General features: G+C 42.2%; 1 protein-coding gene and 1 non-coding gene across 6 annotated transcripts in view; both read left to right on the plus strand.

The window, feature by feature from the left end:
• The window catches only part of LOC123102476 (uncharacterized), a 5,112-nt gene extending 692 nt beyond the window's left edge, over window positions 1-4,420 (plus strand). The window contains exons 2-6 of one of the 5 annotated variants that reach the window (XM_044523847.1): window positions 586-741; window positions 994-1,046; window positions 1,315-2,653; window positions 2,733-2,903; window positions 3,237-4,420. In XM_044523847.1, coding sequence (XP_044379782.1) covers window positions 600-741; window positions 994-1,046; window positions 1,315-2,653; window positions 2,733-2,903; window positions 3,237-4,096 — 2,565 coding nt within the window. In that variant the 5' untranslated portion in view covers window positions 586-599 and the 3' untranslated portion in view covers window positions 4,097-4,420. Of the gene's footprint in view, window positions 1-585; window positions 811-993; window positions 1,047-1,311; window positions 2,654-2,732; window positions 2,904-3,236 lie in introns of those variants that run through there. The other 4 variants (XM_044523846.1, XM_044523848.1, XM_044523849.1 and 1 more) reach the window with 4 other exon arrangements.
• A 144-nt stretch (window positions 4,421-4,564) lies between these two features.
• On the plus strand, window positions 4,565-4,637 carry TRNAK-CUU (transfer RNA lysine (anticodon CUU)). Its single transcript has one exon. It is a non-coding gene; the product is annotated as a tRNA-Lys (tRNA).
• Window positions 4,638-16,542: the final 11,905 nt, after the last annotated feature.

A 16,542-nucleotide genomic window follows, 5' to 3' on the forward strand; every position in this document is an offset into this window, starting at 1 on the left:
GGTGTTAATCCTTTTTTTTCTTGCCATGTGGTGTGGTACTTTTCATCTTCGAGTGTCCGCCGATCCTTGAAAATCTTGTAATTTGATGGATTAGGGGCCATTGATTAACCCTGCCTAAAGGATCCGCATTGCGTTTCTTTGGTTTGATCGTAGATATTTAGGATAAGCCCCCCAAAAAGGTCTCAGCTGTTAGTATTAGAAACGAAACACTTTTTCCTTCAAGAAAATCGAGAGTCAAGACGGGCTATGCTATTTGATTTACTTGGAATACATGATTTTCTAAACAACTTGGAACACGTCATCATGTGTTCAATATAAGTTATACAGTACTCAATCTGTAAAGAAATATAAGAGCGTTTAGATCACTAAAGTAGCACCCAAGATCTAAACGCTCTTATATTTCTTTACGGAGGGAGTAGCATTTTCTATCTAATTCTCTCTCAGAAAGAAAAAACATATGATGGCACGTATATATAATACAGATATCTTTATTTGTGTGCGATGGAAAGTGATATATGGGATATCTCACCGTTTTGGATTAGCTGCAGGTGTTCAGGATCTAACTTCCTTCTGCATTGATTTCAGCTTTCACCAGAACAATGGCGGAGGGCAGGCGGCTCGATAGGCGGGGTCCAGGCTGCCTCGAGGGCTTGTTCAAATTTCTTGCCCTCAACCAAAAATTGCAAACGCCAAAACTGATTGCCTATCAAAAGCATGGGGAAGGAAATGACAACACACTCAGTAAGGTTCTGCATGCTTCCAGCAGCAATTTTGCAGTTTTCTGAAGACTTAGTGTCTTTACATGATTGTGTATGTTACTAGTCAAGCTCTTCACTTTGTTTTTCCTTGTCTTGGATAGGATCTTGCTATAGATTATGCATTGCTGCTCATTTGCCAAAGTTGGTTGCAAAAAGGCTCGACTCCGATAACCACATCTTTCTTGGCAATATAAAGTTGTAATGTGTTTGCTATTTCTTTTTATATATGATGCAGGAGTAAAAGTTCCGAAACCCATAAACGGCATAGAAAAAGAAGAAACTGTTCAGGTATGTGCTCAAATTCAATTTTGCATTTGCTTTAATGGTAAAGGCAGGCTTCAACCTCTCATAGGTATCTACTGATCATTGGTATATTAACATTAGAGAAAGCCAGAAATTTAAAATTGTCATGTTCTGAGTCCCAAGAAAACTAAGAGCCTACCTGTCAATTTTCAAGTCATTTTCTGATATTTATCTTAAGTTCCCGAGTGGAGCCTGTGGCTAAAATGACTCTACACACCGTATTAATCGCTAACTGCTTTCTAATACTCAGAAGGAGACTGACAGCGTTTCTCCAACGGCGAAGGCCAGCATGTTTACATGGAAGACACTCATGTTCAGGAAAAAAACACACAAGAAAGATCAAAAGAAGATTGAATCGCATTCCAATCCGCGTGACAGCTCCCCATCGTCCTCACGTTTGATACGCTCCGGCTCAATCCATCATTCAAAATGCTTCGAATATGTGGTTCCTGATGAGTTGGCTTTGGAGTACCAGCGAATGAACGAATCGAGCTCCAATGAGACAGGCTCTAGTCAGGGTGCACCGCAGTCATCACATCAGAGCCCTAGAGGTCCCGTTTTTCAGGAGTCGCGCAAGGCTTCTGGTAGCATTAGTGGCAAACATAACTTGATTGCAGAAGCACCCTGTGAGACCATACCTGAGAACCTTACTACTGAGAATGAGGTCTCCTCTAAGCAGAAAAGCCTTGATGATTCAACGCATCACTCGAAGGAGTTCTTGGATTTCCTTGAATTGTTCAATGCACACAGGGAACTGTTTCTCAAGATTCTTCACGATCCTTCCTTGTTAGTACCACCTGAACAGCAAGAGCAAGAAGCTTCCTCTAGCGGTGCAGTACCGCTGAGCAAATTAGAATCGTTCCCAAGACCAGGAGGATCATCAGGGAAGCGTAACCCTATATTTGATCGGAGCGACAGTGAGAAAAGCAGAAGGGTAGAAATCCAAAGGTCGCCGTCAAGGCCTAAATCTGACCTTGAAGGCGCAAAAGTCATCAGTACAAGAATGCCTTCTGGTGTCGAGGCATCAACAGTTTCTCTTGCAGAATCAAGAAGCCTAAAAAAAGCTGGAACCACTTCAAGTCAATTTAAAGCTATAAGTAAGAAGATCAAACATGTCGTAAAGGACGGAGTTTTTCATAAAATGCCTTATGGCCAAAAGATGGCTGAGTTAACCAAGAGCACCTCCACGAAGAAATATGCCCAGGAGGAGAAACAAATACGAAGATCATATTCTATTGCAGAATCAGTAGACAAGTACTCGACTCTCTATGATTCAATGTCAAGGGAGTCAAGGATTTCCTTAGAAAGACCAAGTACAGCAGTGGAAGACGATGCAAGCTTAAGAGACAAAAAGTCGCCGATGCACATCAAAAGAATAACTTCTCTTCCAGAAATGGAAGTATATGCTCCTCAAAAAGATGCTCTAACTGAATTTCCTGGTTCTCAGATTGTGCCCAAGACATATGATGTGGAATCTGATCGGTTTTCTTCACATGAAAATGACTCCTTCAGTATTGTCACAGAAGGAAATTTGTACCCTGATTATATCACAGAAAGAACAGCAGATATTTACAGTGAACAAAATGATGAAGGTATGAAAGGACAGGAAGATTATCTTAAGGTGAACTTTACATAAAAGAGACTTACTGTTGTTTCCGGTGATTTCTGCAGAAGGTGCTTTCCTTTGTTCCCTAGAAGAAGATTTACGTAGCATTCTCCGAACTCCCAGTTCGTCTTCTTTTGGCCAGTCTTTTTCCCATCGACGCATCAACAGTTTACCTTCCTTTGACCGGACATTTTTTCAAGATCACAGCCGCAGTTTTACTGAGCATTCTGTAGCAGGTGAAGTATAGTGAAACCTGAACCTCTGTAGACATCGGAACAAACAATTAGCAAAACTTGGTTGGTATATTTCCCCACTTAAACACAGAGTAGCTAACTTCTATCAAAACAGTCATGAAAATATGAAGCATCGGTTGTTGTCATAAACAATAACCCAAATACTTTCATAATTTCACCTTTTGTATGGAAGTAGTAATTCTTCCTAATTTTCCATGCCATGGTAAACTAATATCTTGCACTTGCATGCATTTTACCATGATTATATCTATACGACTGTGAGGCATTATTCTATTTTTAAGGAAGATTATACACTTATGTTCTTGACATATTCAGACTCAGAACCGACATTTGAAGATATGCAACTCGAGGATGATGAGTGGTTGGTCAAGCCATCACAGGCTTCAGGAGAATATGCTGCCAATTTCAAGGATGACCAGTGGCTAATTAGGCCACTGCAACCCTCGGGCATCGATGCTGCTGATCATGAGGATGAAGAGTGGGTTGTCGAGACACCACAGCTGCTAGGTACCAATGCTGTCGAGGATGAAGAGTGGCTGGTCAAGCCGGCACAGCCCTTGGGTGCCGATGATCCAAATTCAGAGTTCCAGTTTATACATGAATTCACTGAACAAAATGATGCAGGTTCCTTGCACATTTATGTCAATGACAAGAATGAGGCCGATTTCCAGTATGTGAAGGATATACTCAAGAAATCTGGGTTCAGCTGTGGCGAGGCCGATTGGTATGCATCCAACCAGCCACTCAGCCCAGTGATCTTCGAGGAGGCAGAATGCTCATGTCAGGATCTTGAGATGACCAACGACGAGCCCCACAGCATCATCAGGCGCATGCTCCTGTTTGATATCATCAACGAGGTCCTGATGCACATCTACGACTCCTCCCTTGTCAACGGTCCGTGGCATTCGCGCTTCGACCCGCGCACCAGGCCGATACCCATGGGGTCCCATGTCCTTGAGGAGGTGTGGGCAAACGTTAGCTGCTACCTGAGCCTTCAGTGGAAGCCCAACAAGACGGTGGACGACATTGTGGCGCATGATGTTATGAGGAAGGACAGCTGGATGAACCTGCTGTACGACGCAGAGTGTGTCGCGCTGGACCTGGAGGATCTTATGGTGGAGGACCTTCTGGATGATGTTGTTCTTCAGATAGTGTTAATATCTATCGATGAATGACTTCTAAGAGCTAATTGTCTCTGAACACTTAGCAATGCGTTGTTTCTAGACACAGAAAGCAGAATATACATGGAATTAGATAGCAGATGAATAGAATATTTGAAAGACAGGTCTCAGTTATGTGCTTGGTCTATACTTATACTGTATGCATTCTAATTGTACTCAAACTGCCAGGGAGCTCGTTGTAGTTCATATTGGTTGCCTGGTTGGTATACGCACAGTGTCTCGAGCAGTTGAGCTGACTGTCCTAAGTGATATCACGCCGGAGTTTATCCTCCAGTTTGAACATGTAAAATGCTCGTTTTTGAAAGCAGGAAAACGTTCTTACGTGAACGAATAGGAATTTTGGCTATATTCTCTGATGATCACTGTGGTCTTGACCCGCTGCTTTGGTCCTTGGAATTTGCATCTATACACTATCTTGATGTCTGTTAATCTAAACAAGTAGTGTTGTTTCACAAACGTCAAGCCCGTCTAGCTCAGTTGGTAGAGCGCAAGGCTCTTAACCTTGTGGTCGTGGGTTCGAGCCCCACGGTGGGCGATTTAGTGTATACTTTTTTACATTGTAGATGGTTCATTTCAATGTATACTTGGCAGATGATTCAATTCTAACTTTTACAATTGTTGTTTGTGTCACACCTTCTTTTTTTTAGCAATCACGCCTAACTGCTTTTCCCCTCTTTTTTTTGTGGGAATCACACCTGACTTTCACAGAAATTATCCATCACAGCAACACAACAATCCAATCAAGGACGTTTGAATAGAAAGTGACAAAATTAATCTTGATTATTAATACGGTGAAGAGCACATCCTAGGATTACTTTGGAATATTAAAACACATGTTCCTTGTCACAATATTAGTCTATGTTTGATACAGATCGTGATGGAACTGAGGTTCTTCATCACAAGAGTTCAAATTCTAGCTCCTGCTTTCCTTGCTTCTCTATGTGTTCTCTGGAAAAATACACCATACGTTTGGACAAAAAAACATGTCGAAAATTTGGACCATATGTCCGACCTTTTACATTAAAACGAGAAAATACCGATATCTACAGAAGAAACAGTTACTGAGCAATGCTCAAATTAGAAGCAACTAAATTTCACGCTCTTCCGAAGCTAGATAACAATAATAAGTCTCTCATATATAGATGAATAAAAACCCCATCATCAGAGATCTCAAATTATTTTTAAAATCAATCATTGGGGAAGCGGGGGTGGGGGAGAAATTCCCACCTATATTTTGATCTCAATCCAAAAAGAGATTGATCCGGTTTATGTGGGTTGAAAACGATTTCTCTAGTTTATGTGCGAAAGCAGACCGAAAATCTTAACGGTCGAAGGAGCAATACATCTCGTGAAGGGCGCGCGCACACACACACACACAGGAGACCAATACAGCTCATCGCAATGCCATGTACATGACAGAGGGTTGATGGACACGCGTAGGCTGGTGGCGTTTTCTGGTGTCATGGTGAAGTCGACATCAGATGGGTCTGGCAAGGTCTATGCAATTATCCCTCCTAAAGATTGAGCGGTGGATCCTAGAGCGTGTGCATGTGATGCGCGTTGTAGGACGCCTAGACCGATTGGTGCTCTCAGCTTGCCAGGTCGGCGGCTTCTTGAGGCCATTGGATTAGATGGTGCCCGATGATGCGGTCAGGGCACATCTTTATACTTGTAGGTATAGCGACTTTGTTCGTCTCGACAGTGGCTTTGGTTTGACATTTGTATTTATTTTGTCAGACTCTCTTGAATAACTTTATAAAGATGACTACATGCATCATTTTGATGCAGAGGTCCGGGGTAATCCTCCTTTTCGAAAAAAATGTATATGATAAAGGGTGAACTGCGAAGAACAACACATGGGTAATCCACCATAGGCAAAATACCGAAAACCGCCAGCAAGGGAGGTGAAGGAAATATGCCCTAGAGGCAATAATAAAGATGTTATTTATATTTCCTTATATCATGATAAATATTTATTGTTCATGCTAGAATTGTATTAACCGGAAACTTGATACATGTGTGAATATATAGACAAAACAAAGTGTCCCTAGTATGCCTCTACTTGACTAGCTCGTTCATCAAAGGTGGTTAAGTTTCCTGATCATAGACATGTGTTGTCATTTGATGAACGGGATCACATCATTAGGAGAATGATGTGATGGACAAGACCCATCCGTTAGCTTAGCATAATGATCGTTAAGTTTTATTGCTATTGCTTTCTTCATGACTTATACATGTTCCTATGACTATGAGATTATGCAACTCTTGCATACCGGAGAACACCTTGTGTGATATCAAACGTCACAACGTAACTAGATGGTTATAAAGATGCTCTATAAGTGTCTCTGATGGTGTTTGTTGAGTTGGCATAGATCAAGATTAGGATTTGTCACTCCGAGTATCGGAGAGGTATCTCTGGGCCCTCTCGGTAATGCACATCACCATAAGCCTTGCAAGCAATGTGACTAATGAGTTAGTTATAGGATGATGCATTATGGAACAAGTAAAGAGACTTGCCGGTAACGAGATTGAACTAGGTATGATGATACCGACGATCGAATCTCGGGCAAGTAACATGCCGATGACAAAGGGAACAACGTATGTTGTTATGCGGTTTGACCGATAAAGATCTTCGTAGAATATGTAGGAACCAATATGAGCATCCAGGTTCCGCTATTGGTTATTGACCGGAGATGTGTCTCGGCCATGTCTACATAGTTCTCGAACCCGTAGGGTCTGCACGCTTAACGTTCGATGACGATTTGTATTATGAGCTATGTGATTTGTTGTACCGAAGGTTGTTCGGAGTCCCGGATGAGATCACGGACATGACGAGGAGTCTCGAAATGGCCGAGACATAAAGATTGATATATTGGACCATGTTATTCGGACACCGAAAGTGTTTCGGATAGTTTCGGATAAAAACAGAGTGCCGGAAGGGTTACCGGAACCCCCCGGGGAAGTAATGGGCCTTAGGGGAGAGAGAAGGCAGCATCCAGGAGGTGGCGCCCCCCCAAGGGAAGTCTGAATAGGACTAGGGGAGGGGGGCGCGGCCCCTCTTTCCCTCTCCCTCTCCTTCCTTCTTCTCCTACTTGGACTAGGAAAGGGGGAGCCGATTCCTACTTGGAGTAGGACTCCCCCCTTGGGGCGCCCCCTAGGGCCGGCCGGCCTCCTCCTCCCCTCCTTTATATACGGGGGAGGGGGCACCCCATATACACACAAGTTGATCTTTAGCCGTGTGCAGTGCCCCCCTCCATAGTTTTACACCTCGGTCATATTGTCGTAGTGCTTAGGCGAAGCCCTGCGTCGGTAACTTCATCATCACCATAACCACGCCGTCGTGCTGACGGAACTCTCCCTTGGCCTCAACTAGATCAAGAGTTCGAGGGACGTCACCGAGCTGAATGTGTGCTGATCGCGGAGGTGCCATGCGTTCAGTACTTGGATCGGTTGGATCACGAAGACGTTCGACTACATCAACTGCGTTACCAAACGCTTCTGCTTTTGGTCTATGAGGGTACGTAGACACACTCTCCCCCTCTCGTTGCTATGCATCTCCTAGATAGATCTTGCGTGATCATAGGTAATTTTTTTGAAATACTGCGTTCCCCAACAGTGGCTTCCGAGCCAGGTCTATGATTAGATGTTATATGCACGAGTAGAACACAAAGAGTTGTGGGCAATAATAGTCATACTGCTTACCAGCATGTCATACTTTGATTCGGCGGTATTGTTGGATGAAGTGGCCCAGACCAACATTACATGACTGCGTTCATGAGACTGGTTCTACCGTCGTGCTCCGCACACAGGTGGCTAGTGGGTGTCTATTTCTCCAGCTTTAGTTGAATCGAGTTTGACTACGCCCGGTCCTTGTTGAAGGTTAAAACAACACACTTGACGAAAAATCATTGTGGTTTTGATGCGTATGAAAGAACGATTCTTGCTAGAAGCCCGTAGCAGCCACGTAAAACTTGCAACAACAAAGTAGAGGATGTCTAACTTGTTTTTGCAGGGCATGTTGTGATGTGATATGGTCAATGTTGGGAAACACAATATTTCAAAAAAAATCCTATGATCATGCAAGATCTATCTAGGAGATGCATAGAAACGAGAGGGGAGAGTGTGTCTACGTACCCTCGTAGACCGAAAGCGGAAGCGTTTATCAACGCGGTTGATGTAGTCGTACACCTTCGCGGTCCGTCCCGATCAAGTACTGAACGTACAGCACCTCCGCATTCAGCACATGTTCAGCTCGATGACGTCCTCGCCTTCTTGATCCAGCAAGAGGGGCAAAGTAGTAAATGATTTTCGGCAGCACAACGGCGTGGTGACGGTGTTGGTGAAGAACAATCTCCGCAGGGCTTCGCCTAAGCACTACGAAAACTATGACAGAGGATAAACTAGAGGGGACATGGTTGCCGGCACACGGCTTGGTGTTTCTTGATGTGTCTTGGGTGCTAGCCCTACCCCTCTATTTATATGTTGAGCCTTGGGGTCAAAATTTGGAGTAAAAGCCTACACAAAGTCGGTTTCACCCGAAAGGCAAGAGTCCTTCTCGGACTCCAGGACGAGACGCCAGGGTTCCCGGCTTCTGGACCCAAACACCAGGGACCCTGGTATCTGGCCCCTGGACTCCGCAAAACTTCCTTTTGTGCTTTCCAAAAACCTTGTGGGCTTTCCCCTTTGGCCCAAATAAAGTGTTCTCGTACCCAAACATTTCGGGAAACATCTGGAACCCCTTCCGGTGAATTCCGGAACCCTTCCGGAGATCAAACACTTATCCCATATATCAATCTTTATATCCGGACCATTCCGGAGTTCCTCGTCATGTCCGTGATCTCATCCGGGGCTCCTAACAACATTCGGTCACCAACATACATAACTCATATAATACTATATCATCAACGAACGTTAAGCGTGCGGACCCTACGGGTTCGAGAACTATGTAGACATGACCGAGGCATCTCTCTGGTCAATAACCAATAGTGGAACCTGGATGCCCATATTGGCTCCTACATATTCTATGAAGATCTTTATCAGTCGAACCGCATAACAACATACGTTGTTCCCTTTGTCATCAGTGTGTTACTTTCCCGAGATTCGATCGTCAGTATCATCATACCTAGTTCAATCTCGTTACCGGCAAGTCTCTTTACTCGTTCTGTAATGCAACATCCCTTAACTAACTCATTAGTCACATTACTTGCAAGGCTTATAGTGATGTGCATTACCGAGAGGGCCCAGAGATACCTCTCCGACAATCGGAGTGACAAATCCTAATCTCGATCTATGCCAACTCAACAAACACCAACGGAGACACCTGTAGAGCATCTTTATAATCACCCAATTACGTTGTGACGTTTGATAGCAAACTAAGTGTTCCTCCGGTATTTGGGAGTTGCATAATCTCACAGTCATAGGAACATGTATAAGTCATGAAGAAAGCAATAGCAATAAATTAAACGATCATAGTGCTAAGCTAACGGATGGGTCATGTCAATCACATCATTCTCTAATGATGTGATCATGTTCATCAAATGACAACTCATGTCTATGGCTAGGAACTTAACCATCTTTGATTAATGAGCTAGTCAAGTAGATGCATACTAGTGACACTCTGTTTGTCTATGTATTCACCACACATGTACTAAGTTTCCGGTTAATACAATTCTAGCATGAATAATAAACATTTATCATGATATAAGGAAATATAAATAACAAGTTTATTATTGCCTCTAGGGCATATTTTCTTCAGTCAAGACATGATATAATTTGTTGTATGAGATGATCATGTTTTGTTAAAGTTATCGGCAACTGGCAGGAGCCTTATGGTTGTCTCTTTAATGCATAAGATGCAAGCGCTATATAATTGCTTTACTTTATTGCTATGCGATAGCACTAGTTGCAAAAGCAATAGTTGGCGAGACGACCATGTGACGACACATTGATAGAGATCAAGATGATGGAGATCGTGGTGTGATGCCAGTGATGATGGAGATCATGACATTACTTTGGAGATGGAGATCAAAGGCACAAGATGATGATGGCCATATCATGTTACATATTTTGAGTGCATGTGATGTTCATCATTTATGCATCTTATTTTGCTTAGTACGGCGTTAGCATTATGAGATGATCCATCACTAAATTTCAAGGTATAAGTGTTCTCCCTGAGTATGCACTGTTGCGACAGTTCGTCGTGCCGAGACACCACGTGATGATCGGGTGTGATAAGCTCTACGTTCACATACAACGGGTGCAAGCCAGTTTTGCACACGCGGAATACTTGGGTTAAACTTGACGACCTAGCATATGCAGATATGGCCTCGGAACACTGAGACCGAAAGGTCAAATGTGAATCATATAGTAGATATGATCAACATAGTGATGTTCACCATTGGAAACTACTCCATCTCACGTGATGACCGAAAATGGTTTAGTTGATATGGATCACGCGATCATTTAGATAACTAGAGGGATGTCTATCTAAGTGGGAGTTCTTAATTAATATGATTAATTGAACTTTAATTTATCATGAACTTAGTCCTAATAATATTTGCAAATTATGTTGTAGATCAATAGCTCACGTTATAGCTCCCCGTTTATTTTTGATATGTTCCTAGAGAAAAAATAAGTTAAAAGATGATAGTAGCAATGATGCGGACTGGATCCGTGATCTGAGAATTATCCTCATTGCTGCACATAAGAATTATGTCCTTGATGCACCGCTAGGTGACAGACCTTTTGCAGGAGCAAATGCAGACGTTATGAACGTTTGGCAAGCTCGGTATGATGACTACTTGATAGTTTAGTGCACCATCCTTTACGGCTTAGAACCGGGACTTCAAAAATGTTTTGAACAACACGGAGCATATGAGATGTTCCAAGAGATGAAATTGGTATTTCAGTCTCATGCACGTGTCAAGAGGTATGAGACCTCTGACAAGTACTTTGCCTACAAGATGGAGGAGAATAGCTCAACCAGTGAGCATGTGCTCAGAATGTCTGAGTACTACAATCGCTTGAATCAAGTGGGAGTTAATCTTCCATATAAGATAGTGATTGACAGAGTTCTGTAGTCACTATCGCCAAGTTACTGGAACTTCGTAATGAACTATAATATGCAAGGGATGACGAAAACGATTCCCCGAGCTCTTCATGATGCTAAAATTGGCGAAGGTAGAAATCGAGAAAAGCATCAAGTGTTGATGGTTGACAAGACCACTAGTTTCAAGTAAAAGGTCAAGGGAAAGAAAGGGAACTTCAAGAAGAATGACAAGCAAGTTGCCACTCCCATGAAGAAGCCCAAAGCTAGACCCAAGCCTGAAACTGAGTGCTTCTACTGCAAAGGAAATGGTCACTAGAAGCGGAACTTCCCCAAATACTTGGTGGATAAGAAGGATGGCAAATTGAGCAAAAGTATATATGATATACATGTTATTGATGTCTACTTTACTAGTATTCATAGTAGCCCCTGGGTATTTTATACTGGTTCATTTGCTATGATTAGTAACTTGAAACATGAGTTACAAGATAAACATAGACTAGTTAAGGACGAGGTGACAATGTGTGTTGGAAGTGATTCCATGGTTGATAAGATCACCATCGCACACTCCCTTTACCTTTGGGATTAGTGTTTAACCTAAAATAAATGTTGTTTGGTGTTTGCGTTAAGCATGAATATGATTGGATCATGTTTATTGCAATACGATTATTCATTTAAGTCAAAGAATAATTGTTGTTCTATTTACATGAATAAAAACTTCTATGGTCATACACTCAATGTAAATGGTTTACTGAATCTTGATCACAGTGATACACATAATATTGATGCCAAAAGATGCAAAGTTAATAATGATGGTGCAACTTATTTGTGGCACTGCCATTTAGGTCATATTGGTGTAAAGCGCATGAAGTAACTCCATGTTGATGGGCTTTTGGAATCACTTGATTATGAATCACTTGATGCTTGCGAACCATGCCTCATGGGCAAGATGACTAAGACTCCGTGCTCCGGAACAATGGAGTGAGCCACTGACTTATTGGAAATAATACATACTGATGTATGCGGTCCAATGAGTGTTGAGGCTCACGGCGGGTATCATTATATTCCGACCTTCATAGATGATTTGCGCAGATATGGGTATATCTACTGAATGAAACACAAGTCTGAAACGTTTGAAAAGTTCAAAGAATTTCAGAGTGAAGTGGAGAATCATAATAAAAAGAAAACAAAGTTTCTATGATCTGATCACGGAGATGAAATATTGAGTTACGAGTTTGGCCTTCAGTTGAAACAATGTCGAATAGTTTCGCAACTCACACCACCTAGAACACCACAGTGTAATGGTGCGTCCAAACATTGTAACCGTACTTTATTAGATATGGTGTGATCTATGATGTCTCTTACCGATTTACCACTATCGTTTTTGGGGTTATGCATTAGAGACAGCTGCATTCACATTAAATAGGGCACCATCTAAATCCATTGAGACGACACCGTATGAACTATGGTTTGCCAAGAAACCAGAGCTGTCGTTTCTTAAAGTTTGGGGCTGTGATGCTTATGTGAAAAAGCTTCAACCTGATAAGCTCGAACCCAAATTGGAGAAATGTGTCTTCATAGGATACCCAAAGGAAACTGTTGGGTACACCTTCTATCATAGATCCGAAGGCAAGATATTCGTTGCTAAGAATGGATCCTTTCTAGAGAAGGAGTTTTCTCTCGAAAGAAGTGATTGGGAGGAAAGTAGAACTTGATGAGGTAATTGTACCTTCTCCCGAATTGGAAAGTAGTTCATCATAGAAATCTACTCTAGTGATTCCTACACCAATTAGTGAGGAAGATAATGATGATGATCATGAAACTTCAGATCAAGTTACTACCGAACCTCGTAGGTCAACCAGAGTAAGATCCGCACCAGAGTGGTACGGTAATCCTGTTTTGGAGGTCATGTTACTTGACCATGACGAACCTACAAACTATGAGGAAGTGATGATGAGCCAAGATTCCGCGAAATGGTTTGAGGCCATGAAATCTGAGATGGGATCCATGTATGAGAACAAAGTATGGACTTTGATTGACTTGCCCGATGATCGGTGAGCCATTGAGAATAAATGGATCTTCAATAGGAAGACGGACGTTGATAGTAGTGTTACTATCTACAAAGCTCGAATTGTCGCAAAAGGTTTTCGACAAGTTCAAGGTGTTGACTATGATGAGATTTTCTCACTCGTATCGATGCTTAAAGTATGTCCGAATCATGTTAGCAATTGCCACATTTTATGAAATCTGGCAAATAGATGTCAAAACTGCATAACTTAATGGATTTCTTAAAGAAGAGTTGTATATGATGCAACCAGAAGGTTTTGTCGATCCTAAAGGTGCTAACAAAGTGTGCAAACTCCAGCGATCCATCTATGGACTGGTGCAAGCATCTCGGAGTTGGAATATACGATTTGATAAGGTGATCAAAGCATATGGTTTTATACAGACTTATTGTGAAGCCTGTATTTACAAGAAAGTGAGTGGGAGCACTACAGCCTTTCTGATAAGTATATGTGAATGACATATTGTTGATCGGAAATGATGTAGAATTTTCTGGAAAGCATAAAGGAGTGTTTGAAAGGAGTTTTTCAAAGAAAAACCTCGGTGAAGCAGCTTACATATTGAGCATCAAGATCTATAGAGATAGATCAAGACGCTTGATAAGTTTTTTCAATGACTACATACCTTGACAAGATTTTGATGTAGTTCAAACTGGAACAATCAAAGAAGGAGTTCTTGCCTGTGTTGCAAGGTGTGAAGTTGAGTAAAGACTCAAAACCCGACCACGACAGAAAATAGAAATAGAATGAATAGTCATTCCCTATGCCTCAGTCATAGGTTCTATAAAGTATGCTATGCTGTGTACCAAACCTATTGTGTACCTCACCATGAGTTTGTCAAGAGGGTACAATAGTGATCTAGGAGTGGATCACTGGAGAACGGTCAAAGTTATCCTTAGTGGAATAAGGATATGTTTCTCGGTTATGGAGGTAACAAAAAGTTTGTCGTAAAGGGTCACGTCGATGCAAGCTTTAACACTAATCCAGATGACTCAGAATCTCAATCTGGATACATATTGAAAGTGGGAGCAATTAGCTAGAGTAGCTCAATGCAGAGCATTGTAGACATAAAAAATTGTGAAATACAGACGGATCTGAATGTGGCAGACCCATTGACTAAACTTCTCTGACAAGCAAAACATGATCACACCTTAGTACACTTTGGGTGTTAAATCACATGGCGATGTGAACTAGATTATTGACTCTAGCAAACCCTTTGGGTGTTGGTCACATGGCGATGTGAATTATTGGTGTTAAATCACATGGCGATGTGAACTAGATTATTGACTCTAGTGCAAGTGGGAGACTGAACGAAATATGCCCTAGAGGCAATAATAAAGATGTTATTTATATTTCCTTGTATCATGATAAATCTTTATTATTCAGGCTAGAATTGTATTAACCGGAAACTTGATACATGTGTGAATACATAGACAAAACAAAGTCTCCCTAGTATGCCTCTACTTGACTAGCTCGTTCATCAAAGATGGTTAAGTTTCCTGACCATATACATGTGTTGTCATTTGATGAACGGGATCACATCATTAGGAGAATGATGTGATGGACAAGACTCATCCGTTAGCTTAGCAAAATGATAATTAAGTTTTATTGCTATTGCTTTCTTCATGACTTATACATGTTCCTATGACTATGAGATTACGCAACTCCCAAATACCGGAGGAACACCTTGTGTGCTATCAAACGTCACAAAGTAACTAGGTGATTATAAAGATGCTCTACAGGTGTCTCCGATGGTGTTTGTTGAGTTGGCATAGATCGAGATTAGGATTTGTCACTCTGAGTATCGGAGAGGTATCTCTGGGCCCTCTCGCTAATGCACATCACTATAAGCCTTGCAAGCAATGCGACTAATTAATGAGTTAGTTACAAGATGATGCATTACAGAACGAGTAAAGAGACTAAGGATGGCAATGGGTCGGGTTTGGATCGGGTTGAACAATATGAAATCCATATTCATATATATGAAGGCATTCTTTGCCCGCCCATGAAAAAATTCACGGATGAAATTTTGTGTCCATGTCCAAACCCGATGGATATCCATACCCACTGGATATCCATTGGGCCCTCTCAAGATATACAAATAAGATATAAGATAATGTTAACATAAGATCTTGCATTCTTTAGCTCGTGGCAAGCTAGGCTCCACTTATTGCATATTTTTTGCGGGGAGGCTTCACTTATTGTAAACATCAACTTATCGTAAATGAACGTCCACTAGAAACCTAATATCATTTAGTATTTTCTAAAATATGAGAATGATGAGTCATTTAACAAGGATAAAAAATAAGGGAAGGGGCACTGGAGTATGTTAGTGGGGATTGAATGTCAACTAATAAAAGTTACAGTGGGGATTGTTCAATTTCCTTTTGCATGCTTTACATAACAAAGTTTAAAATTGTAGTGGGACATGTGACTGTGGGGTAGGGATAGCAGCTTTCCCCCCCATTAATGCATACTATTAGGTCGGGTTTGGGTATATCCACGGGTACAAGATTATATCCATGCCCTAACCGCGAGCAATCGGGTCGGGTTTGGGAGCCACCCATGGGCACAAAAGCATATCCAAACCCTATCCATTCGGGTCGGATATCCATGGGTATCCATGTCCGTGAGTAAAATTGCCATACTTAAAAGAGACTTGCCGGTAACGAGATTGAACTAGGTATGATGATACCTACGATCGAATCTTGGGCAAGTAACATATCGATGACAAAGGGAACAATGTATGTTGTTATGCGGTTTGACCGATAAAGATCTTCGTAGAATATGTAGGAACCAATATGAGCATCCAGGTTCCGCTATTGGTTATTGACCGGAGATGTGTCTCGGTCATGTCTACTTAGTTCTCGAACCCCGTAGGGTCCGCACGCTTAACGTTCGATGGCGATTTGTATTATGAGTTATGTGATTTGATGCACCGAAGGTTGTTAGGAGTCCCGGATGAGATCACAGACATGATGAGGAGTCTCGAAATGGTTGAGACATAAATATTGATATACTGGACCATGTTATTCGGACACCGGAAGTGTTTCAGATAGTTTCAGATAAAACCGGAGTGCCGAAAGGGTTACCGGAACCCCCCGGGGAAGTAATGGGCCTTAGTGGGCCTTAGAGGAGAGAGAGGGCAGCAGCCAGGAGGTGGCGCCCCCCCAAGGGGAGTCCGAATAGGACTAGGGGAGGGGGGCGCGGCCCCTCTTTCCCTCTCCCTCTCCTTCGTTCTTCTCCTACTTGGACTAGGAAAGGGGGGAGCCAATTCCTACTTGGAGTAGGACTCCCCCCTTGGGAGCGCCCCCTAGGGCTGGCTGGCCTCT

This window comes from Triticum aestivum, chromosome 5A (genome assembly GCF_018294505.1).
Source record: "Triticum aestivum cultivar Chinese Spring chromosome 5A, IWGSC CS RefSeq v2.1, whole genome shotgun sequence".
NCBI classification, from domain to species: Eukaryota; Viridiplantae; Streptophyta; class Magnoliopsida; order Poales; family Poaceae; genus Triticum; species Triticum aestivum.